The sequence below is a fragment of the Hypanus sabinus genome, chromosome 21 (assembly GCF_030144855.1).
Source record: "Hypanus sabinus isolate sHypSab1 chromosome 21, sHypSab1.hap1, whole genome shotgun sequence".
NCBI classification, from domain to species: Eukaryota; Metazoa; Chordata; class Chondrichthyes; order Myliobatiformes; family Dasyatidae; genus Hypanus; species Hypanus sabinus.
The window spans coordinates 61,805,709-61,832,414 of NC_082726.1; the positions used below are offsets into that span (position 1 = coordinate 61,805,709).

Sequence of the window (26,706 nt, forward strand, 5' to 3'; positions counted from 1 at the left end):
TTTCTTTTTCTGGGGGTCCAATGTCTAAAGATAGTTCTTACCCTGAAGCTCTAATTGGGATACTTTTCTGGTTGAGTTCCTGGTCTGAAATGCAATCTAGCAGCATCAGTAGTGCCATATTTCATAAGGCTGATTAATAATAACGAGCAGGTTTATAGGTATACCTACATAAAGTGGTCACTGAGTGTGTATGACCAATCCCAGCATACAATGACATAAAGAACCTTGTACTCAACAGAAGATCTTTATTCAGACAACTAAAAAAAAATACCTTTTTACACATTGGCCTTTATGGCTGCAGCCAATGAGTTAGACAACACCAACATTCCAGAATAATTTCAGCATTGTGCTCCACAGTCTAAAAGAATACACAATTGGTATTTGAAATCTTAGGTATTTTTAAAATAAAATGAAGATGCCCATTTTATTGTTTCGTCTCATGGTGCAAGCCAATGTGCTTGTTCCTTCAATTTGCATCTGACATTCTTTGACGCCAAGGTTAACAAAAGCATGCTAAAAGCATGCTGGGATTTCAACTCTGACTTAAAGCAGAGATTTTTCCCCAAAGATAATTTGTTTATTCCTTCAGAGTAATTACATTAATATTAATTTATTCAGTAGCTATTTTTATAATAATTGCATAATATGTAGTATATAGAATAAGTATATATTGCGCTGGTTAGCCCATGAGCTAACAGATTCAAACTGTTCTCTCCCTGAAGTTCCACTGTGGCATTGACTGCTATCACCAAAAAGCGCTCATACCAAAAATACTTCAGAAAATATTCACGTCACAATACGGACCGTGGTTTGCAAGAACTGTTACATAAGACGGCCTTGTGTCTTGCAAGTTTTTTTAATATAAGAATGGGCTTCTAATATCAGAATCATGTGGAAGGATAATTGCAATGATAAGTTTAAAGACGGCATTTAAATTGTTGTCATTCATCATCCTCGTCTGTTGAATCCAAATACAAACCTACCGAATCATAAATGAAGTTATAGAGTTTAATGTTTGGTCTTGAAAAAGAACAGGGCCTGCACACTTCACTCCAGTATCGTTCCAGAAGTTTGTATATTTGACCTGGAAAAAATAGAAGAAAGTTAATAGTTAGATCAGAATTTCAAAGCTAAAGCAATTTTATCAGAATTTATTCTGCAAATTCCTTGTACAATGAAAAGGAAACCAAGGGAGAGTTTCTGTGATATAACACTAATATTGTACATTTAACATCACTTTTCAGAATTGAAACTTTTTGGATGCCAAATTTTGCTGTCACTCACAATCTGCAGTTACATGTCTGGGCTGTAAAGGCTGACAATTAAGCTATGTTACAAATGAGTTTGGCTTACCAACAGTCTGCTCTTTTTCAATTAGGAACTTGTGCATGTCGTGTATCTCGATCATTAGTTCTCGGTCCCCGAAGGTGAAGTACACCACATCTCGCCCTGCTTCTGCTGCTGCTATCATCTGCAACAATGCTGCAACAAATTCATTCAACTTTAGACATCTTTCTTTTGGATTGCAGTTGTAAAACAAGGGACCCATTCCCGATGAAGGATCTGCCCCCAAGCCATAATTTCATTCTCGCTTTCAAATGCTAACTTTTTATGTACCAGATAGTATTTTAAAGCATAAACATAAAATATTCTGCAGATGCTGGAAATCGAAATCTACACATACAGAACAGTCAGACGGCTTCTACTGAGAGGAATAATCACAGAACCATAGAACATTACACCACAGAAACAGGCCTTTTGGCCCTTCTTGGCTGTGCCGAACCATTTTTCTGCTTAGTCCCACTGACTTGCACCTGGCTCATATTTCTCCATACACCTCTCATCCATGTACCTGTCCAAGTTTTTCTTAAATGTTAAAAGTCAGCCCACATTGACCACTTATCTGGCAGCATTCAAGCTCAGTAGATGAGCAGCTAACACAGGAGAACTAACCCTCTTGGATACACTCATTATCAAGCATAGCTTAGTATTGTAATGAGACTCGTGGGACCAGAGATGAACTCTAAAATATCATCACTACTGTCAGACTGCACATGTAATGAACACTATTTCTCCATGCTAGCAACTTGAGATATTTAGATGTTTGCTCGATGTGGAGGTGACTTTTGCTTGACCTTCTCTACTGAAGTTGCCAAAGCTAAATCTCTCACAGAGTAACTCACTGTTATTATTAACATAAGTCAATGAACTAAAGACAATATTCCTCTGCTTGAATTTTCTTTAAAACCAAAATGAACAATATTCATCTGTAATTGCAATGTAACTATCAGTTCCTTGCACAAATCATTGCTGTAATACTTGTTTTCATGAAGAAGGATTGGAAATGTATTTGTAAAATGCACAGTGTCCATATATACTTAGTAGCTACAATCAGCTACCTCCTGTACCTAATTAAGTGGCCACTGAATGTATGTTTGTGGTCTTCTGCCGCTGTAGCCCATCCATGCAAAGGTTCGACAAGTTTGCGTTTAGAGATACTTTTCTGTTCCTCATTGTTGTAACGCATTGTTATTTGAGTTACTGTCACCTTCCTGTCAGCTTGAACACTCTTGGCCATTGTCCTCTGACCTCTCTCATTAGCCACACACTGCTGCTCACTGGACGCCTTTTGTTTGACACACCATTCTTTGTTAAGTCTACAGACTGTTTTGCGTGAAAGTCTCTGGAGATATTTTGAAGTACAATGTAAACTTCCACATAAAGGAATAGGATGTATCTCCAAAATATCAGTTTCATGGCACATCTTTTGAATACGTTTCAATAAAAATTACACTTGTTCACTTACATTTTAACCTGGCATCTCCTCCAAAAGCTCCACAACCCCAGTTCCCTGTGGCTACAGCTGAAAGGTTTCGGGGATCAACTTCTGGCCGGACAAACCCACAAAAAGCCTGGAAAATAGTGAATAGCAAAGGCAATATTTAATCTACAAAGCAAACACGAGGAAATCTGCAGATGCTGGAAATTCAAACAACACACACAAAATGCTGGTGGAACACAGCAGGCCAGGCAGCATCTATAGGGAGAAGCACTGTCGATGTTTCAGGCCGAGACCAAGAGACGAATGCTGTGTTCCATTTAATCTACAAAATTGGCAAAAGAGTTATATCTGGGTTTTAACAGGTTGATCATTTCTTTATTAGTACGATCTCAAAGGTTACAGGGAGAAGGCAGGAGAATGAGGTTGAAAGAGATAATATATCAGCCATGATTGAATGGTGCAGAATCTCGACCGGTCGAATCACATATTCTGCTTCTATGTCGTAAGCTCTTATGCTGTTTGGTTTGTAATGTAAATTTTTCATTACAAATGTTAACAACCACCAGTATTTCTGCAGTGCAACCAAAAGATGATTACATTGCTCTGAGTTTCGTCAGCTGATTGCAAAGTTTAGTAATTGGTAGACTTGGCTCCTGAATGGCTATTTATTATAAACCCATTCTTCCCTTGTTGTACTCAGAAAATGACAGTAACTTTCTTGTTCTACTTACTGAACCCCTGCGGGGAGCATTTGGGATGATAGAAATCACAACAGCAAGTATTTACACAGCAGCACAGCTGCATTTACAAGACTTGAATGCACACTGGCTTTATATGCAGATTTTAAGAGTCTCAAAGGGTTTCAGCTCTGCAGAAGTCACACTTTGGAAATATGCTTTATTTACTTAAGAGTTTTCGATCCTCTTCTTGCTGTTTCATAAGCTGCAACAAAGTTATTCCACAGCAAGGTGACTAAAATATTGGCAAATTCATCACCATGGGAGAAATTACAACTAGCTCTTTTATGGAAGGGTGCTAAGATATGACTCTCAGGGCGGCTGCCTTCTTTACAAATTACCCAGATTATATATATCACCATATATGGATTGAAAAACATGCCTTCTCCTTAGTGTTGCACAGCACACTATATGACGGTGATGAAAGGAGTACTGAATTCACAGATCAATGTCAAATGGCACATTTATTCAAAAAAAAATCAAACTAACCAAGCACTGGAGAATCAATACATTCGTACTAAAAAGCTTATTGATTTTTTTTTGTATTGCTATGTGGTCTTCTATATATTTTGTCCTCAGTGTCATCATTAAACATCTAAGGCCTTATATAACATAGAACAGTACAGCTCAGCAACAGCTCCTCTAAATCACAATGTTGTGCTGAACTAATTAAATGCCTAACTAGTCCCTACTGCCTAAACAATCCTCTGAATAGTCATCTGCCTTTCTTAAATGCCCTTTTCATATTTGCCTGCACCCACCACTCTGTGTGTAAAAACTTGTCCCATGCATCTCCTTTGAACTTAGCCCCTTCTTAAAGTTAAATGCGTACCCTGAAATATTAGACACTTTGACCCTGGGAGAAGGATGAGGGCTATCTGCTCTACCTATGCCTCCCATAATCTTAAATTGCTATCAGAATATTCCCACCTTGTTAGAACCTCCTTCTTTAGAAATATAAATTTAATTAAAAACACGAAAAAATCTGCAGATGCTGGACATTCAAAGCAACACACACATAAGATGCTGGAGGAACTCAGCAGGTAAGATAGCATCAATGGAAATTAATAGACAGTCAACATTTCAACCTGAGACACTTCTACGGGGCTGAGAAGGAAGGGGAAAGATGCCAGAATAAAATGGTTGGGGGGCGGGTACGAGGCTAGGCTAGTTGGGAGGTGATAGGTGAAGCCAGGTGATTGGAAAAGGTAAATGGTTGGAGAAGAAAGAATTGAATAGGAGAGGAGAGTGGACCATAGGAGAAAGGGAAGGAGGAGGGAACTGAGAGGGAAGGGATAGGCCGGTGACAAGAGGCAAAAGGACAGAGTTGGAATTGGGGGGGTGGGGGACAGAATTTGTTTACTGGAAGGAAAAATTGATAATCATGCCATCCAGTAGGAGGGTGCCCAGATGGAATATAAGGTGCTGCACCTCCCCCTGGGGGGTGGGGGGGGGGGGCTCATCTTGGCATAAGAGGAGGCCATGGACTGACACACTGGAACGGGAATTTTTTCCTACCACGAGTTCTCTGGAGTCATTTTGGTAGCAGTATACCTCAGGCAAATGTCAATCAGGCTTCAGGTGATCTGAGCAATGGGATCCACACGTACCAAACAGTGCATCCTAATGCCTTCTCCATTGTTTTTGGGAGATTTTGAACAGGCCAGTCTGAAAAAATTCACTAAGCAATTACCATCAACAGATCACTTGCAATACCAGAGGAAACAACACACTGAGAAATACAAAGAGAAGCTTCAGAGGATTGTAAATTTAGTCTGCTCTATCTTGGGTACTATAATTTTATAATATATAAAATTATAATTTTATAGTTTTATCATCCAAAACTGGATAATCTCATTATTTACAAAGAGAAAGTCTTGATTATGAGATCTACAGCAAGATAGACTCCATAAGTAGTAAGTTATTGCTATATACCCCAAGAAATTACAACTGAACATGATGTCAGTAATTCACATGTTCTTAATTTTTAGTGCTGAAACATTCTTTAAATGAAGAACTAATTCTTTCATTTAGCAACGCACACTCAAATGGTGGGATTTAGTCTACTGAACCAGTGACATACATTTTGCTCGTCTTATATAGTTTAAATATCATGCGTTAACCAAAGGTTGTTAAAACAGCACATAATCCAAGCCAATGAGAAAAACATCGGCAATAATAGATATCTTCCAATGGGAGCATCTTTTCATTGAGATATGTAAGTATAATGCAATCTACTTTATGACCAAACTTATCTCTCACAGGAATTAGTTCCATATTTATTTCCCTGCAATTGTACAATGTTATAATAGGTTAGCATCAGTATGTGCTCCAGTCTGACTCAATTACTGAAGAGATCTGTGTAAGTTAATAGCCATCATGAACACAGACAGGGCTTTGTGTGCTGCTGCAATATTTTAGAGTAATTCGATCCAGGTAAGCTCCTTGGCAGCTTGTTGTTTTCTAAGCCTACAGAAAATTAGGGTTTTGTACAAAATTAAAAGCACACTATTAAATACATAAAGCCAACATTAACACTAATTTTAACACTGGCAAAAGATTATAGAAATGAAAATATAAAACATTATGACACAGCACAGGCCCTTTGGCCCATGATGTTATGCTGATCTTTTAAACCTACTCTCAGATCAATGTAACATTTCCCTCGCTTAGAGCCCTCCATTTTGTTTTAATCCATGAGCATATCTAGTGGTCTCTTAAATGTTCCGAATGTATCTGCCTCTACCACCACCCTTGGCAACGCATTCCATGCACCAACCATTCTTTGTATAAAACATTGACATCACTCCCTATAATTTCCTCCAATCACCTCAAAATTAATCCCCCTCGTATTAGCCATTTCCGCCCTGCTCCAAAGAGAAAAAAAACTTCTAAGAAATATTGTTAAAACAGAACAAGGGGAGGTGGAGAGAGGAAGGAGGAGAATACAAGTGAGGGGCAAACAGATATTTTCCAGCAAACAAAATGACCATTGAGGCATTTTAGTGTAAGAAATTATTAGAGACAGGTTTTAGTATATTTGTTTATTCGGAGATACAGACCTCTCCAGCCCAACAAACCCCACCGCCAGCAACCCACTTAATCACAGAACAATTTACAATGACCAATTAACGTACTAACTGGTATGTGCGGGAGGAAACCCACACGCTCACGGGAAGGACATACAGATTTCTTAAAGCCAATGTCGGAATTGAATACTGATCTCCATCACTCCAAGCTGTAATAGCAACGTGCTAAACCCCTAAGTTACCATGGTACCCAAGGTTGTTAAGTTCAAGTTATCAGTTACTTCTCAGCCACTTGTCCTCCTCAGAAAGAGTGCTGAAATGAAAGGTGCTGAAACCAGATTTCAGGAAAGGCTGAAGAGAACCCCAAAGCTCTGTTTATAAAAAAAAACCAAGAACTGCTAATATGGAAAATCAGAAAATACTGGAAGCATCTCAGGAGAAAGAAATATAGTTAACATGTTAAATTGATGATCATTGATTAAAATAATGATGATGCCCGTCCTGATGAGTACTCCAAGCATTTTCAGTTTTTGTTTTGGTAACAATGAATATAAATTATTAATCTAATCAATATCCAGGAAATCTTTCTAATGTTGCAGACATTTTTAACCTTTCCCAGCTGCTTTAAGAAGACCACAAACATCCCAGTATGCATGAAAAACAAGTTAATGTGCCTTAATGCCTACCCCCCTCCCCAATGGCTCTGACATCTATCATCATAAGTGGTTTGAGAGGCTTTCCAGCTTTCCAGAGAACCTTGATCCAAAGCAATTTGCCTACCACCGAATCAGATCTCCTGTGACCTACACTCATCTCTGGAGCATCTGGGCAGCAAACGTAACTACATCAGACTATCATTTATTGACCAGTGCTATCATCACCAAACTCTGGACTTCGGGAGTAAACACTTTCCTCTGCAACTGGATCCTCGATTTTCTGCTAAGAGACAACAATCAGTAGAGATAGGCAGCAACATCTCCATGACTGTTCCGAACACTGGTGCTCCAACAAGGTTGCATTCATAGCCTCCTGTCTACTCCCTGTACACACACCACTGCATGGCCAGACTCTGCTCCAACTCCATCTGCAAGTTGGCAGATGATACCACTGTAATGGGTCATATCATAAATAACAATGAGTCAAGAGCACAGCAAAGAGATAGAGATCTTTATGACATGGTGTCACAACAACAAACTTTTCCTCAATGTCAACAAAAGAACTGGTCACTTACATCGGGGGGTGGGGAGGGGGGAAGAAGAGGGTACATGTGCTCCTGTCTACAGTAACAGAACTGAAGTTGAGAGGGTTGAGAGCTTCAGGATCCTAGGTGTGAACATCAACAATAGCCTGTCCTGATCCAACCGCATTCACATCATGATGAGAAAGCTCACTACATCAGGATGCTAAAGAAACTCTGAATCAGAATCAGGTTTACTATCGTGAAATGCATATTTCATATTGTGATGGCATATCGTGAAATTGGTTAAATTAGCAGCAGCAGTACAATTCAATACATGGTAATATACAGAAAGAAAAAAAGTAGAAGTATATATATGCATACTACATAGATTAAAAATAGTGCAAAAACAGTAGTAACAAATGAGGTTGTGTACATGGGTTCAATGTCCATTTAGGAATCGTATGACAGAGGGGAAGAAGCTGTTCCTGAATCAGTGAGTGTGTGTCTTCAGGCTTCTGTACCTCCTTCCTGACAGAAACAATGAGAAGAGGGCACATCTTGGGTGATGGGGATCCTCATAATGGATGTCACCATTCTGAGGTATCACTCCTTGAAGATGTCTTGGATAACAGAGGCTTCTTTCTGTCCTGTACAGTAGCTTCCCTATACCAGACAGTGACGCAGCCTGTCAGAATGTTCTCCACGGTATATCTATGGAAGTTTGAGTGTTTTAGGTAACAAACCAAATCTCTTCAATCTCTTTAATGAAATACAGCAAAGGGGGGGGGGGGGGAGGAAGGGAAAGATGTGCTTGGTAGTGGGATCCTGTTGGAGGTGGCGGAAGTTACGGAGAATTATATGTTGGACCTGGAGACTGGTGGGGTGATAGGTGAGGACAAGGGGAACCCTATCCCCAGTGGGGCGGCGGGCGGATGGGGTTAGGGCAGACGTGTGGGAAATGGGAGAGATACGTTTGAGAGCTGAGTTGATGGTGGAAGAAGGGAAGTCCCTTTGTTTAAAAAAAAGGAAGACATCTCCTTCGTTCTGGAATGAAAAGCCTCATCCTGAGCAGATGCAGCGGAGATGGAGGAATTGCGAGAAGGGGTTAGTATTTTTGCAAGAGACAGGGTGGGAAGAGGAATAATCCAGGTAGCTGTGAGAGTCAGTAGATAGTAGATATCAGTAGATAAGCCATCTCCAGAGATGGAGACAGAAAGATCAAGAAAGTGGAGGGAGGTGTTGGAAATGGACCAGGTAAATTTGAGGGCAGGGTGAAAGTTGGAGGCAAAGTTGATGAAGTCAATAAGCTCAGCATGTGTGCAGGAGGCAGCGCCAATGCAGTCATTGATATAGCAAAGGAAATGAGGGGGATGGATACCCATATAGGCTTGGAACACAAAGCCAACAAAAAGGCAGGCATAGCTGGGACACATGCAGGTGCCCATGGTTACACCTTTGGTTTGGAGGAAGTTAGAGGAGCCACTCTCCCCTCCCTCTTTCTTCCTTTCTCCCTAGGCCTCCCGTCCCATGACCCTTTCCCTTCTCCAGCTCCGTATCCCTTTTACCAATCACCTTTCCAGCTCTCAGCTTCACCCCACCCCCTCCGGTCTTCTCCTATTATTTCGCATTTCCCCCTTCTCCTCCTACTTTCAAATCTCTTACTACCTTTCTTTTCAGTTAGTCCTGACAAAGGTGTCGGCCCAAAACGTTGACAGTGCTTCATCCTATAGATGCTGCCTGGCCTGCTGTGTTCCACTAGCATTTTGTGTGTGTTGCTTGAATTGAATTTCCAGTATCTGCAGATTTCCTTGTGTTTGCTTTTTAAACTCACTGGATGTTTTTTGTTTCTCGCACTATTATCTATAAACTCTAGACTGTTGTGTGTGAAAATAACAGGAAATCAGCAGCTTCTGAGATACTCAAACTGCCCCATCTGGCACCAATAGTTATTCCACGTTCAAAGTCACTTAGATCACATTTCTTCCGCATTCTGATGCTTGGTCTGAACAATAACTGAACCTCTTGACCATGTCTGCATGGGCTTTAACGTAATGAGTTACTGCCACATGTTGGCTGATTAGGTATTTGCATTAATGAGAGGTGTACTGATGTATCTAATAAAGTGGCCACATATATACACGTGCAAAGACACACATACACTCGCACCCCATATACATTCATATACACACATTAATATACATTCACACTTATTACTATAATTCAGTTTTTATTATGTATTGCAATGTACTGTTACCACATAATATTAAACCTAATTCTTATTCTGAAGGCCGTCATGGTCAAAGAATGATATGGGGGCTTTAATATGCACCTGATATGCCTTAATGAGGAAACAGGGTGCGGTTTTAATGTGTCATCCACAGGAAAGAAATTATTAGGTGATTGTCTTCCCAAAACATTTCCATGTGAGGTCACTTTGAAGTACTAAAATTAAGAACAAAGGGAGACACTGTATATAAAGAACCCATCTCGCAGCAATTCAACTAATTTATGCAGCAGTTATGAGAATAAATTTACAAAAAGAGAGATGACTGACAGTTCTTTGATCATTTCAACACAGGAACAGTTTGCTGGTGAGACAGTTGTGGGTATTTTCACCACATTCCCTTGCTAATTCAAATTAAGGTATTAACTGATGCGTTAAATTGGGTAAAGTATTTCAGACAATACGCATTTCATAATAATGTAAGATAAAGCATCACCCGATGATGAGCCAAAATCAGAAGAAATTTAGCACTGTCGATTTAGAGGTCTAAATGATTTGCATGCAAGGGGAATAGTAACTTATTGACAAACACAGAGTGAGAAGTTAAAAGCATTCCTTTGAAACTACCAGACTCAGCCCAGGTCTTTCTGACCAGTAGAGTTGGTGTTGAAATGAATTAATGGCTGCATATCAACCCGACAGAGACTGCTGAGCTCCAATGTTCTGAAAAATTGTCATGATTTACTAAACCCAGGTTTACATTAATGGAATGCAAAATCTACAGGCTCAGCGCCTCACTAACCTGATGAAATACTGACAAATAATTTATAAAAATTGTGAACAAATCTTAGTTACATGTACCATTCATTTATTCACAAGTGAGACAGTAATTCATAAACCTATCTTGATACAAATGAAAATACTCCTTATATAACTGAACAATTTGTCAACAAAAACTGCGATGGGGTGCTAATTCAGTTTTCCAATTAAAGTGCCACTAAATTTTACTCCAATCATTTATTATGCATTTGGACCTCATTTTCACCGAAAAGGGGTATGATATTTCTCTTTGTTACTTGGATCACTGCCAAATCTCTAGAAGCTCAAAATGAAATTAAACTTTTTTTATTTTATAGATCCCACATACCTGGATCTTCAATATGTCACTGTCTACACAGATGAATGAGATTCAGCATTTTGTACCGTCGGGGACTTCTCATTCAGATAAACATCTACAATATGATCTCAATAAATTCAACAGGAGCACACTGTGGTATTATCTTCCTGATATATCAAACAAATTCAGCATACTAGCAACATCTAAGCTATTACAAGTGGTTAGCATTGCTGATTTTATTGTTCCAAATAGTTCCTATCAAGGTACATATACAATAGACAACCTTGAGATTCATTTTCTTGTAGACACCCACTGAAAAACAAAGAAATAAAATAGAATCCATGAAAAACCACACACAAAGGCAGGCAAACAAGCCAGTATTTTGTGTGTATTAAAGACATGCAAATGCCACTTCCATTTCCTAGACATCTACACACACCCCATCTTCTCGATATCTTAACAGGAACTGAGTTCCTCTTGTCCTCACCTAACACCCCATGAGCCTTCACATCCAACACTTCAATTTCTGTAGCTTCCCCCATCTTGAATGGGACCCTACTATCAAACCCTTCTTTTAACACCCCTATCCCTGCTCACTCTCCACTTTCTATAGGGATCCATGAAGTTTTCTTCTTCATTATCAACAATATGGCCAATTTTTACATTATATGTAATCTTCTTCCTTGTTGTGGTTTGAAGGCTTGAGTGCCTCAATGATCTGGAGAGCTAGGTTGGCTGGAGTCAGGATAGCTCAGGATCACATATGCCAAACAGGTCAAAGAGCAGAGGCCTGTCTAAGAGTGGTCCACCAGTCCTCCAGTTTAGGGGTTCAGCTCAGGGGCTAACAACCCTTACTGGTGAAACAGAATTGTTATGGAAACAGCAATGAAGAATCCTTTCACATCTAAGTGTAATGTTATTTCTGAGTCTCCACCCGGAACTTGCATGATTGGCAGTTGTGAAAACTGAGAGGAAGTTACCAACACAATGAAGGAAGCCCTGAACACCTCCAGAGTGGAGGACCTTCACTACTGCCCTAAGCGCCAGCGGTGTAAGGGGCAGTAGAGTGATGAGCAATCTTCTTAATGTAGCCCTACATTTAACCATTAACAGGGATCACAAAAAAAGAGCGAGCTTTGTGGAACCTCACTAGTGATCACTTTTGTGTCACAAAACTCCCTCCAGCGTGGTTTCCTGCCACTGAGCCAATTTTGGATGAAATTTGTCACCGATTCCATGCTTTCTCCTTTTCTGACTAGCCTTTCACACACAACCTTGACAAAAGCCTTACTAAAGTCTGTAGAACCCACTTCAAAAATGCACCCTCTTCACTATCTCCAAGAATTCAATCAACTTAGTCAGACATGATTTTCCTATATCAATTCCATGCTGACTGTTCCTGATCAAATCAGTCCCTTTCCAAATGAAGCTTAATTCTGGAATCTACTTGGAGTCAATCTGCCCCACTGAAATTAAATTAAATAGCCTGCATTATTTTAATAAACAGGAAGACATAAAAAAAAATTGTTCAGTGCTAATTGTCATCTAATATTCTGGCAGCATTCCTGTAACCAGACAGGAATGAAAATTGAAGTCAAAGTCTCTGCAATTTCTGCCTTTGTTTCTTTCAACCTTTTGGAACACATCGTACTTGGTAACTCATCTGTATTCAAAAACTGAAATTCTCCATACTAAAGTCTTCTTAAAATATGTTTCTCCCGTGCCATATTTCACACTCATCCACCTGAATTACATCAGCAGTCTCTCATTCTTGTCAAAAGATAATCTCAAAATATTCACCAAGAACCTTATCCACATCCTCCATCTTCTCAAGGGTGATCTTTAAGTCCTTAATGAGAATCAGATTTATTATCACTGATATATGTTATGAACTTTGTTGATTTGCAGCAGCGGTACAGTAAAATACATATTTTAATATACCAAAAAAAGTAATGCAAAAATAGAACAAAAGGAAGTGAAGCAGTACTCATCAGTTCATTGTCTGTTCAGAAATCTGATGACAGAGGGGAAGAAGCTGTTCCTAAAACGTTAAGTTTGTGTCTTCAGGCTCCTGTACCTCCTCTCTGATGTCAGTAATGAGAAGAGGGCATGGCCTGAATGGTGGGGGTCTTTAAGGATGGATGCCGCCTTTTTGAAGCACCGCCTTGTAAAGATGTCCTCAATGGTGGGGAGGTCTAGTGCCCATGATAGAGCTGCCTGCATTCACAATCCTCTGCAGTATCTTCCATTTCTGTGTAGTGGCTCCTCCATACTAGGCAGTGGCGCAACCAGTTAGAATGCTCTCCACAGTACATCCGTAGAAACTTGCTAGTCTTTGGTGACATATCAAATCTCCTCAAACTCTTAATGAAATATAGATGCTGCATGCCTTCTTTGCAATTGCATCAGCATCTTGGGCCCAGGATGGATCTTCAGAGATGTGGACAACCAAGAACTTAAAACTGCTCACACTTACCATCCTTTCCAAGGTTGCTGCACTACTTAATAAGCCCTACTCTTTCCAGTCATTTTCTTATTCTTTATGCACTAAGGAAATAGCTTTGGATTTTTTGCTACAGGTTCTGTAGTTATTACCCTGCAAAAAAACTCTTCATAATTTGATTCTTTAGAGCACTGTATTGATTGATTGAAAGTACGTGGAAGATATGGTTCCAATTAACAATAACAGCTTGTTACAGTAACAGTGGGAAGGGTAGGGAACAATTAAAATTCCAAAGGAACATTGGAGAATTTTGTTTAAAGAACAGTATGTTGGCAAGGGAAATAATTTACTATTCCAGGGAGCTCAAAACCTAATTTTCACTTCTGGGACTTTTTAATGTGTATCTATTGTTTTCATGAGAAATATTGCAGCACAAAGTCAAGAGATCTGCAGAACCAGAAATAAGCCAGGTAATGTATCCTAATAACAATTAATAGTACCATGATGATTGCTCCAAGGGTGATTTTTTTTGTTCAAAATTAACAATGATGATTGCTTCAAGGATGATTCTTTTATGTTTTAAACCTGCTGTGGCGACCCACTTTCTACGCAGGCGAACCGGCTCACAAAATGGCATGTGCATCGGCAGAGAGGCCAGCCCCAAAATGGCGCTGGGCCTTCTTCTTCACCAGCAAGGGGAGAAAGCCCACACGCGGGAAGAGACTTTTGTAATGCACCTTTGACGTCATTTCCGCCCGGAGAGGGTGGGAACGGAACTGCGTAAAAGTCAGTGCCGCGAAGTTTGAATAAACCAGTCTGGAGTGCAACTTACAGACCGTGTGTCGTTATTTCTAGCTCTGTGTGTAGCGCATCGCTACACTGCTACCTTTTAAATATAACAGTGGGTTGAATATCTGTGGAACTCATTGCCATATTCGAGGTGGAGGCCAAGTGATTACAGTAGATATATTTAAAATGGAGGCTGATAGATTCTTGTTTAGTGAGGACATCGAGGTTATGGGAAGAAGGCAGGAGAATGGGGTCGAGCAGGATAATAAATCAACTATGATGGAATGGCAGAGCAGACTTGCTGGGCCACATACCTAAATCTACTCCTATGTCTTATGGTCTTACAAAAGACAGTAGATCAATACAAACAAAATGGAAAGAAGGACACGGAATGGAAAACAAAATCCAAGTGTTTGCTGTGGTACAAACACTTAAATTCATGTAATCCTCCGTTAAGTTCATGTAACTAGTAACTAATGATCTTGAAAAAGTTCTGGAAATCTAAATATAGAAATAATTCTACCATGAAATGTATGCATCACTTGCTACACTGATGGAAATCTTGTATTCAAGTAGCAACTTGTACAATAGTATTCGTAAACTTAATCTTAGCTGTCAAGAAACCAGTCAGCAAAGTCATTATGAAATCTGTATGATCAGCCATCGCTATCAATCTTCAATTAAATGACAGTGATTGAATACCTTCAATATCATTAAGGCTTCATTAAAAAAATCTATTTACTTTCCACCCATTTCAAATGCAAAAAAAAATGTAATTTTTTAAAAACCTCCTGTTAAGTAAAGACATAACAACAACCACGGTACCAAAGCCCGACACTATTACAGCTTGAGCCTTGGCGCTTGGAGTTCAATTCCAGCTGCTGCCTGTAAGGAGTTGTACATTCTCCCTGTGAACTGAATGGATTTCCTCCAAGTGTTCTGCTTTGCTCCCACAGTCCTAAGTACTGGTTAATAGGTTTAGTGTAAATTGTCCTGTGATTTAGCCTAGTGCTAAACAGGTGTGTTGCTGGGTGGTGAGGTCTGTTAGGCCAGAAGGGCCTGTTCTGTGCTGTACCTCTAAGTTAAAAAACTAAGTAAATAATAAAAATTTTGGAAGATTGGTGTTCACAGGAATACTGTTCTAAACACACAATTGGGAAAAGTGTACCACAGAGGTGAAAAGACAGCTACAGTTTTGTAGAATTGTTACTTCTCATAGTTCAGGTAAAGACCTGCCAACCAGAAACACTGCAGCAAAAAAACATGTCAACACCCCCCTCTCTGGGAAAGAGTAGCTCCTTTTGGAACAGTGCTCACACAGTATATTTTCTGCCTGTAGAGTTGCAGCTAGTTAGACGTGCAATTATATTTTTATCCTTGCATGTTCTTCTCTTACTTATTATGACTGTCAATCCACACTTCAGAGGAGCAGAACTCCCAAGGAATTTGAGAATCTTTGCAATTCACTAAGTTGTTTGAGAGGACAACAGGAAATCTGGCTGAATGGAGCTTGTATTTCATTAGCAATTGCTATGTATGGAAAGACTGGGTTATTTTAATTAAACATTTGGCAGCAATTAGAAGATATTTCCAATTAAATGCATCATATTGCATGGTATAGCTATGAGTAAGAAGAACATTTTAAAGGAAGAAATTTAAGATAATTAAGAAAAATGCCATACTTTAATCCTACTTCAGAAGGTAATGTTACTACATGCAGGCTGTCATAAAACTGAGAACAGGAGATACGAATTGGAACTAATTATGAGATCTAGAACTCGTTTATTTTGCATTTCTTGCATTTTAACAGCAACTGCACTTCAAGGTAATGCATTCATTGTGATGCTTTCTAATTCATTGCAGTAGAGTAGCATAGTGGTTAATGTAACATTATAGCATCAGGTGTAAGTTTGGGGTTCGATTCCTGTTGCTGTTTGTAAGCAGTTTCTATCTTCTCCCCGTGACCACGTGGCTTTTATCCCAAATTCCAAGGACAAATGAGCTATTTTTACTGTGCCCATGATCTGTTCTTTTTATCAATTATGGTATTGTCTGCACTGTTGTAACTATATGTTAACTATAACTATATGTAACTATGTGTTTTTGTGTAGGTCTTGAAGCTTTAGTTTTTGGTTTGCTGGGTGGTAGAGTTGGTCTCCTGACTTGGTGTGTCTGGGTAGTCTTGTTTTGTCTGGTGGGTTTGGAGCTCCTTTCCGGGGAATGCGCTAAGATGGTAGCGCGATATTAATATGCAGCAGCCTCTCTGGACTCTGGATTTGGGGATTACCAAACATTATGTGGATTTTCTGGTGTAGTCTGTTTTGACGTGTGCTTTTATGATATCATTCTGGAGAATGTTGTCTCATTTTTTAAACTGCACTGCATTTGTGGTTTCTAAATGACAATAAACTGAAACTGAACTGAACTGAATTAGGGTTAGTAAGTTCTGGGCGTGCTATATTGGCACCAGAAGCAGTGCAACTCTTGCAAGTGCCCCCCCCCCCCCCCCTTCACTTCTGGTACCTACAGAACAACAATTTTAGATATACACACTAGAAACATTACCCATCTTTAAATCATTAGAATTGTTTTCCAGGAAAGGCTTAGATTGAATGGATGTGGAGAGGATGTTTTCCCTAGTGGGAGAGTCTCGGACCAGAGGACACAGTCTCAAAATAGAAGAACGTCCCTGAGGAGGAATTTCTTTAGCGAGAGGGTGGTGAATCTGTGGAATTTTTGCCACAGATGAGATGTCTGTAGAAGTCAAGTCACTGGGTACATTTAAAGTGGAGGTTGATAGGTTCTTGATTAGTAAGGACCTAAAAGGTTATGGGGAGATGGCAGGAGAATGGGGTTGAGAGGGACAATAAATGACGGAGCAGACTCGATGGCCTAACTTGCTTCTAAGTCTTATGGCCTTTTGATCATAAACTTCATAGTGCTGCATTTGGAGAAATATAATAGGATGCTTTTCTGGGTGTCTTCTAACAATTCATGACAAAGAAACAAAATACTCAACAGCAGAATGAGGTGAAACCTCATGTGGATATCACCCATTACATATTCCAGGTAAATTTAACTAGAGTTGTACAAGTTAACATTACAGTAAAGCTCATTTGACATCTCCCTGACATTGTTGTGACAACTGCAATATATTTATGAGAATGTAGCTTCAAATTTCCATTTTGATGGAAGAGGAAATTGAATTGAAGAGTGTACCCGATGTATTTTTTTCCAATCATTTCTGAATCAAGTGAAGCAGGCAGGCTAGTTCAGATTGTGCATCATAGAAAATTGAAAATGAAGCAACACTATCTTCATAATTGCTAAAATATAACCTCTTTTCCCAGTGATGAGCAGAACATGCCATTAAATACAAGTTACATCTTCATTTCTCTTGGCATGTAAGCAAATTACATGGAGAATTTGGAATAAGGAGGACATGAAGCATTTGGCTGTCCGATTGGGCAGATTATTGGAATGATGTAATTCTCCCATCTTAAGATTTCCAACATACGCAGGCATGGAGGGATGATGATATTCTAATTGGAAAACTATTCCCAGACAAAAAAAAACTTTACTGGTGGCATCAAGTCCCCCCTTATTTGGTTTGCTTCTTTATTTCTTGCTACTAGATCTCATTGCTTAATTGTAAGTTTACAGCTGTTGTTGATTACTTATTATTGCACTGTTAAGCAATTAACCTTCAACATCAGGTCAGCCATTAAATAATCATTTATATATTTATTCATTCAGTAGTCAAAGGAATTTTAATCAGTATTTGAATTTATCTTTTGTGAGAACACCAAGTACTGTCCTTTTAATCAGCTCCATACGTATTGTAACACAATGGTGAAAAATAAAAATCCACCTTTAAACTCCAACTACACCAGGAGCTTAAGGAAACTGGGAAACTCCTGAGCGAGTGCAGAATCGATGGAAAAGTCAATTTATTCTCTTAAGTGTCTGAAGCCAGAACTTGCCATTCTATTCCTTCCTTGCCACTTCATGTACAGAAAATGAGTCTCTGTATACAAGCTGGAGGAACTCAGCAGATCAGGCAGCATCTATGGAAAGGAATAAACTGTCAATGTTCTGGCCTGAAACATCGTCTGTTTATCCTTTTCTGTAGATGCTGCTTGACCTGCTGAATTCCTCTAACATTTTGTACAAGTAACTCTGGATTTCCAACATCTACAGAATCTCTAGTGTTTATGTATATATAGCAAAAATCAACAGCTGATTATATGTTGTGTTTTATTGGACTGCTTTTATATTCATTGTTTTTTTTATGCACACTTTTTTTTTTATACTGCATTGGCTCACTTTGTTCCTCTTTTCACTTGTGTACTGTAGAATGACAATAAACAACCTTTAATCTTGTATACAGCCAAGGCAGAGTGTCTGAATTTAAAGTAAAATAAGAAACTCAACAATTTTCTCTATTTCTCTAAATTATTTTCCCCATAAGTTGTCAAAAACTGCACCCTAAACACAACTGTAATGATAAAAGCCACAGTCATACTGGGGTACAAAGTATGAGCTTGATTGTTGTGACTTTGGTAGTTCCAATGAAAGGTGAATTGGAAAGCTCTGAACAAGACACTGTGCAAGTGTAGATGAATGGCTCTGCCTTTGCCAAGACTCAAGGAAAAAATGTGACCTCACAGTCAGTGATTAGAAAGGTTGGCAGTGTGGAGGATATGTTCAAATTCACCCTGTTTCAATATTATTCAAAGTTAAGTCCACTTTGGAGATTTGACACTGATACCTCCAGGAACACTTAAAATTACTGTATTGTCAAGAGTGTCCATGCCACCTTTCTTGGTTGAACTATTTAAAGAACCATTTGGGGGAAGGTGGTTTACTAAAATTTATTCAGCTAAAATTATCAGACTGGCTAGTCGTTTGGTATTGGGATGTTGAGTTTGTTTTGGCTTTACATTACAGGAGAAGTTCTGCCCCAAAAAAGCAAATTCTTAGAGGTTATAGACAATATTACACTAAAAGAGGGTCTCCCATTCCCAGACAATATTACACTAAAAGAGAATCTCCCATTCCCAGACAATATTACACTAAAAGAGGGTCTCCCATTCCCAGACAATATTACACTAAAAGAGAGTCTCCCATTCCCAGACAATATTACACTAAAAGAGAATCTCCCATTCCCAGACAATATTACACTAAAAGAGGGTCTCCCATTCCCAGACAATATTACACTAAAAGAGAATCTCCCATTCCCTGACAATATTACACTAAAAGAGGGTCTCCCATTCCCAGACAATATTACACTAAAAGAGGGTCTCCCATTCCCAGACAATATTACACTAAAAGAGAGTCTCCCATTCCCAGACAATATTACAATAAAAGAGAATCTCCCATTCCCAGACAATATTACACTAAAAGAGGGTCTCCCATTCCCAGACAATATTACACTAAAAGAGGGTCTCCCATTCCCAGACAATATTACACTAAAAGAGAATCTCCCATTCCCAGACAATATTACACTAAAAGAGGGTCTCCCATTCCCAGACAATATTACACTAAAAGAGAGTCTCCCATTCCCAGACAATATTACACTAAAAGAGAATCTCCCATTCCCAGACAATATTACAATAAAAGAGAATCTCCCATTCCCAGACAATATTACACTAAAAGAGGGTCTCCCATTCCCAGACAATATTACACTAAAAGAGAATCTCCCATTCCCAGACAATATTACACTAAAAGAGAATCTCCCATTCCCAGACAATATTACACTAAAAGAGGGTCTCCCATTCCCAGACAATATTACACTAAAAGAGAATCTCCCATTCCCAGACAATATTACACTAAAAGAGGGTCTCCCATTCCCAGACAATATTACAATAAAAGAGAATCTCCCATTCCCAGACAATATTACACTAAAAGAGGGTCTCCCATTCCCAGACAATATTACAATAAAAGAGAATCTCCCATTCCCAGACAATATTACACTAAAAGAGAGTCTCCCATTCCCAGACAATATTACACTAAAAGAGAATCTCCCATTCCCAGACAATATTACACTAAAAGAGGGTCTCCCATTCCCAGACAATATTACAATAAAAGAGAATCTCCCATTCCCAGACAATATTACACTAAAAGAGGGTCTCCCATTCCCAGACAATATTACAATAAAAGAGAATCTCCCATTCCCAGACAATATTACACTAAAAGAGAGTCTCCCATTCCCAGACAATATTACACTAAAAGAGAATCTCCCATTCCCAGACAATATTACACTAAAAGAGAATCTCCCATTCCTATTTTTTTTTATCTTATCTGGAGATTGAAGAGTGTTTTGAAGGAGCTAATACTCAGCCAGAGGATGGGATGGGGTCAGAAGACAAGTAGTATAGAGTATTCTCCAAGTAATTTAAAAGTTAAACATTTCCTTGTTACTTTAATAGAGAATGCAGGATCAGCAAAGCATGCATTTTCACACTACTCAATCTCCCACACTTCCAAAAGACTGGTCCAAAATAACAGTTTTCTACAATAGGAGCTGTGGCACAGGTCCATCCCTGCTCTTCCAAAGTGTTGTGAGCGAACTGTGATCAGTTTAAGTGGCTCTAGAACAGTATGGCTACACAGACCCAGAAAATCATTAATCTATACAAACAAAACTCCATCCATCCTTATGAGCAGCCAACATGAGTTCATTCTTCTCTCCTGAAAATATCCTGATTTTCAGAATTTTGTTGTGTGAACAATGACACAGAAAATAGACTGTAGAAGAGTACAGTGTAGACACAAGCACACAGGTCCACCATGATGCGCTGACCATCTAGATCAGGGGTTCCCAACCCGAAACTCCTGATTTAGATCATTAATAATTTTACCATCACTGAACTATATTCCCACAGCCTATATACTCACTTTCAAGGACTCATTTCATGTTCCTGATATTTATTACACACTTATTACTATATTCTCTCTTTCATAGTTGCAGTTTGTTGTCCTTTGCACATTGGATGTTTTTCCGTCCTGTTGGGTGCAGTCTGCCATTGATTGTATTCTGTTTCCTGCATTTACTGTGTATGTACGCAAGAACATGAATCTGAGGGTTGTATATGGTGACAAAGTATGATAAGTACTTTGATAATAAATTTACTTTGAACTTAATTTTATGTCTTTGCACTGTACTGTTGCCCCAAAACAATGAATTTCACATCATCTAAGTCAGTTACATAAATCTGATTCTGGTTCTTACCAGCTCCCCAGTATTCAGCGAAACCGAGCTCATGCCATTATACATGGAGTTGCTGCTGCTACTGGACAATCAAAATGCCACAAACGTTTCAAGCGACAATTTACTTTCCTTACCCAATTTGTACTCTATCACTATTTCCACTGTGGCTTCATTTTTCAGGGAGCGAGAGATTTAAAAGCAAAGTACTACTGAATTCAGAAATGCTCGATAGATTGGTATCAAATCTCTGTGATATACGAGGGGCTCTAGTATCTCTCAAATGACTTATCCCAGTTTGATAGATTATAACCTAATAAACCTGCTTTGCAAGATCAACAAATAGGTGCTAGCCGTTGGAAAACTTCTAACATATTGTTGACCCTGATGTTTAAAGCTGAAATGTGTTTCTATCTTACAGTATTGATCCTGAACCCAACAAGCTGAAGCAATCAACAAGGAGGGACACCCAGCAGCTGTATTTTATGAGGACTTTGAAGAGATTTGGTATGTCACCAAAGACTAACAGATGTAAGACAGAGAAGATTCTGGCTGGTTGCATCACTGTAGTATGGATCCAATGCACTCAAGTAGGCAGCTTCTTTCATTAAGGACCCTTACCTTAGAGGTCATACCCTTTCCTCATGATTACCAACAGGAAGGAGATACAGGAGTCTGAAGACCCCACACTCCCCTCTGCCATCAGATCTCTGAATGGTTTGTGAACATAACTTTGCTTTTTCCTCTTTTGCACTATTCAGTTTTTTTGTAACACAAGTCATTTTTGTCCACACTGTATTACTGCCACAAAGCCGCAATGCTATTGTGGTGTGGGTGCTACAACAGTGTGGCAGTTAGCGTGACGATATTACAGCTGGGGACATTCCAAATTTGGAGTTCAATTCTGGTGCTAAACTGAAAGGGATCTCCGTACGTCCTCCCTGTGGAGCTCCTGGGTTTTCAAGGCTGCTCCCGTTTCCTCCCACAGCCCAAAGACACACCGGGTAGATCAATTAATCATTGTAAATTGTCCTGGGATTAGGTTATGGTTAATCAACGTTTTGGGATTGCTGGAGCGACGTGGCTGGAAGGGCCAAATTGGCGCTGCATCGATAAATAAATAAGTAAAAGTACATTTCATGACACATCAGTGATAATAAATCTGAGTCTGATTCTAAAAAAGAAACATCTATATCGATGAAAGTATAAAAAAAATTCATAAGTTTAAATCAAATTGAACTCCTCTATATTATGTTTAGTGCTATTAAGTTGTTTCTAACAAGAATCAAGCTCAAGGTTTTTTGTAAAAAGAACTATTTTATATACAAAGGGGTTTCCCACAGCTGTGATGGGAATGTAAGCTCAAAGGTCACTTTATTAGCTACCTCCTGTACTGAGTGTATGTTTGTGGTCTTCAGCTGCTGTAGCCCATCCACTTCAAGGTTCAACGTGTGTTTAGAGATGCTCTTCTGCACACCATTGTAACGTATGGTTATTTGAGTTACCATCACCTTCCTGCCAGCTTGAACAGGTCTGGCCATTCTCCTCTGACTTCTCATTAACCACAGAATTGGTGTCTTCTGGATTTTTTTGATTTTGTTTTTTGCACCATTCTCTGTAAACTCCAGAGAGGGGTTTCCAACCTGGAGTCCATGGATCCCCTGCTTAATGGTATTGGTCTATGTATAAAAAAGGTTGGGATTTTCTGCTATAGAGGCTGTCACACACGAATATCCCAGGAGATCAGCAGTTTCTGAGATACTCAAATCACCCCGTCTTGGACCAGCAATCACTCCATGGTCAAAGTCACTTAGATCACATTACTTCCCCATTCTGATAATTGGTCTGAAAAACATCTGAACCTCTTGACCATGTCTGCATGTTTTTATGCATTAAGTTGCTACATGATTGGCTAATTAGATGCCTGCATTAATGAGGTGTATACGTGTACCTAATAATGTAGCTGCTGACTGTATACTTACATGTTAAAAACACTCATGAGGTGACATACCTTTTTAATGCTAGTCGTATTCGGTACCAAAAGTTCACTTAGCCAGGAATTTTCACACACATTTACCTTCCATCTCAGTTTTTCTGCATTCTCACATATAGCTGAATTCCGTGTCAATTTAAGCATTTACTTTTCTAACCGACATTGCTACAGTTTCTAAATAAAGGAAGTCCTGAGTTCTGTAATTGATTTTACTGCTTTGACATTTCTTCTTATAAAAGCTTTGAATTAATTCTGAACAATACAAACCCTCACGTTGAAGCAACAGTTAAACACAATTGCTGATATTATAAGAACTCATTTACAAAACTGAATTTTGATTTATTCTTAAAAAATGTTTTAATTTCCCACATTAGAATGGATTATTCAAAAGTACAAAGGAGATACGAGATAAAAGAGGATTTAATTATCAAAGGAAAATAGACACACAAAATAATGAGATTTAAACACTCACCTTATTAATTTCTCTCTTTATATTGTGAGGGGAAAATTGATCTTGATAATGTCTGAAAGGCAATGCATCTATGGCTACAATCTCTGTGTGGTGCCTCTGCCAAGCATCCCTGCACCAAATCAAGCAAAAAATAATTTTTAAAAGAACAATCTGAGTTTGTCTAAAAATCCTGAACTGGCCACTCATATGCATCTATATCTTGAATATATATTGAAACTATAAAGCTATCAAAGTCAGCCACTAAGAGCAAGCTAGGGAATAAGAAAATCTTCTTTTCTATAAAAGCAGATTGAAAGAGTACATGGCTATTTATAAATTATACTCTCCTTACGTAATATAGAAATGAAACCAAATATAGTATATAAATCTGGACAATTTCAGTCTTTTAGAAGACGCATTTTTTCTTTTACTCAGGAAATGACAACTTATTACAAAGGTTCTGAAAGATTTTTATTTGAATAATCAAAGCATATATAACAAACTATGATGTTATTTCAACACGGTGAAAAAAATTTACAAATGAACCTGCATTTTTAACACTGATGTAGATTAGGTCACGCCTCTTGTTTAATCACGCGCTAATGATTCAATTTTCTTTAATTTATTAAGGGTCCCAGTGAAGGGTCTTGGCCCAGAACATCAGATCTTTATTCCTCCCCATAGATGCTGCCTGACCTGCTGAGCTTCCCCAGCATTTTGTGTGTGATACTCTGAATTTCCAGCATCTGTAAAATTGCTTTTTTTTTTTCTTTAATTTATCTTGTGTAAAGCATCAAGAAACATTTCTCCATATTGTCTCTTCATCATTTGGAGTGAAAAAGGCAGTCTCATAAACTACTTAGTGTGACTTAAATGAATCTTCCAGCCTGGGTGTCAAGGGAATGCAGCATGTTTTGTCTTCTCCACTTGGGCCATGTCTCCCTTGCATTTGTCAAGAGAAGGGAGCCAAAGGCAATTTGGCTGGATGTTCAGTACTGAGACCTGAGCACAATAGAATGTAGTCTGGCATTTTGCTTTCTTCAAGGAGGGAAGGCTATTGTCCAAGTGTAGCTACTTGCTGATAAAATTACACTCTCACCTGTTCTGCATTTAAATGACTAGAGCTTCTGAGTGTTGGAGGAAAGTGCAGAAAGCCTGAAAATGTAGGTCATACATCTGGAGATTGATCTCCAAGACCTGACAAAGTTACAGGTCTCAGACTAACATTCCTCCCTGCTCCATTATTACTTGTCAATATATAAACCAGGTCCAATACATTCACTGCTCTGGTCGCAAAGCTGACATGCTGGTAGAGCTTTGGCAGGACTGTTTTTAAGTTGGCGTAATTGAAGTCACCAACAACAATGAAACCACCATCAGGGTGAGTGATTTCAAAGTTGCAGATTGTGCCATACAGCTCCCGCAGCACTTCCCCAGCAGTAGCACAGTGGGGAACAATTTGTTGTCTTTTGCCAATTGGTTGTTCGTCCACCCTGTCGGGTGTGGTCTTCATTAATTCTGTTATATTTCTTGAATTTACTGTGAATGCCCGCCAAAAAAAGCTTAGGGTTGTATGTGGTGACATTTACGCAGTTTGATAATAAATTTACTTTGAACATTTGAACTTTGAAATTCATCTCAGGGTCAATGGTCTGAAATTTCAGCTTCTAATCCAGTAGCTGCTATGTTACCTGGAAATGTAGCCATTTAATACACACCATACCTCTATTATCTTGCACTTTACAGAAAACAAGATTCTATTTTTGAAGAGCAGACATAATTTCTTCATTGCAAGCTAAATATTCTTCAAATAATACCTGGGAATCTGATCATTGCAGCTCCCGACCCATCTGTATGTATCTGCATAACCTTCATAGATGCTGTACTGCTCTGTACCTAAAAAAAATGGAAAGATTGGCTGTAACAAATTATAATTCTTTTAAAATCTAGGAAGAGCAGCTATTTAATTTTGAAATGTCAGATATTTAATGTCAGAGTAGAATTATTCCATCATTTGTTGAAATAAGTCAACTTAGATACTGGAAATTCCTTTCAATAGAAAATCAAAATAAATGTATAAGTACAAGGATAAAGGAATGAGAGCAAAATTTTGGATAAATGACATTTACATACAGATGCACTTCAGTTATGCTCACTGAATTCACTGTTCACTGTAAGTTGCGCAGGCGTGCAGCCACACAGTAACTAAAATGTTCCTATGCACGTTGCCTTTATTGCCACACAGCTAGAACTGGATGTTGCTAGAAAAAGTTTACAAAACAAAGATTTTCTTTGTTGTACAGTATTTTCATTATACCCTTCAATTAATAAAAAATGAATGAGGTTTTTCAAGTTTCATTCTAAATATTCATAGTATGCATATTACAGAAAAAAAACATTTAAAAGTGCTGCATAGTTTTCAGGCTACTTAAAAATTTCCTGTTCAGAGCAATGGTTAGTCCGCATAGCTATTAAAAAAATTAGAGGGAATGTTGCCTGCACTATAAAATTAATGAACCACTTTAATGGAGGTTCAATTGATTCATAGCTTTTGCTTTTAACTGGTGAATGTTGATTATGATGCAAGATCGTCTGGAGACCATGGTTGCTAGAGCACAAGTGAAGACAAAGCAAATCAGCCATGATCACTGGGCGGAACAGACTCAATGGGCTAAATGATCTAATCCTGCTTCCACGCCTCATAGTCAAATCCAGGTAGTGTGGCTGGACATCATTCACTTTCAGCAACTG

General features: G+C 38.8%; 1 protein-coding gene across 3 annotated transcripts in view; it reads right to left on the reverse strand.

Moving 5' to 3' along the window:
* Positions 1-231: 231 nt before the first annotated feature.
* Positions 232-26,706, reverse strand: part of parga (poly (ADP-ribose) glycohydrolase a) — a 166,516-nt gene continuing 140,041 nt past the window's right edge. For all 3 annotated transcript variants that reach the window (XM_059946705.1, XM_059946707.1, XM_059946704.1), the window contains exons 14-18: positions 25,773-25,851; positions 23,977-24,085; positions 2,807-2,912; positions 1,354-1,482; positions 232-1,084 (exon numbers count right to left, since the gene is read on the reverse strand). In XM_059946705.1, coding sequence (XP_059802688.1) covers positions 942-1,084; positions 1,354-1,482; positions 2,807-2,912; positions 23,977-24,085; positions 25,773-25,851 — 566 coding nt within the window. In that variant the 3' untranslated portion in view covers positions 232-941. The remainder of the gene's footprint in view (positions 1,085-1,353; positions 1,483-2,806; positions 2,913-23,976; positions 24,086-25,772; positions 25,852-26,706) is intronic.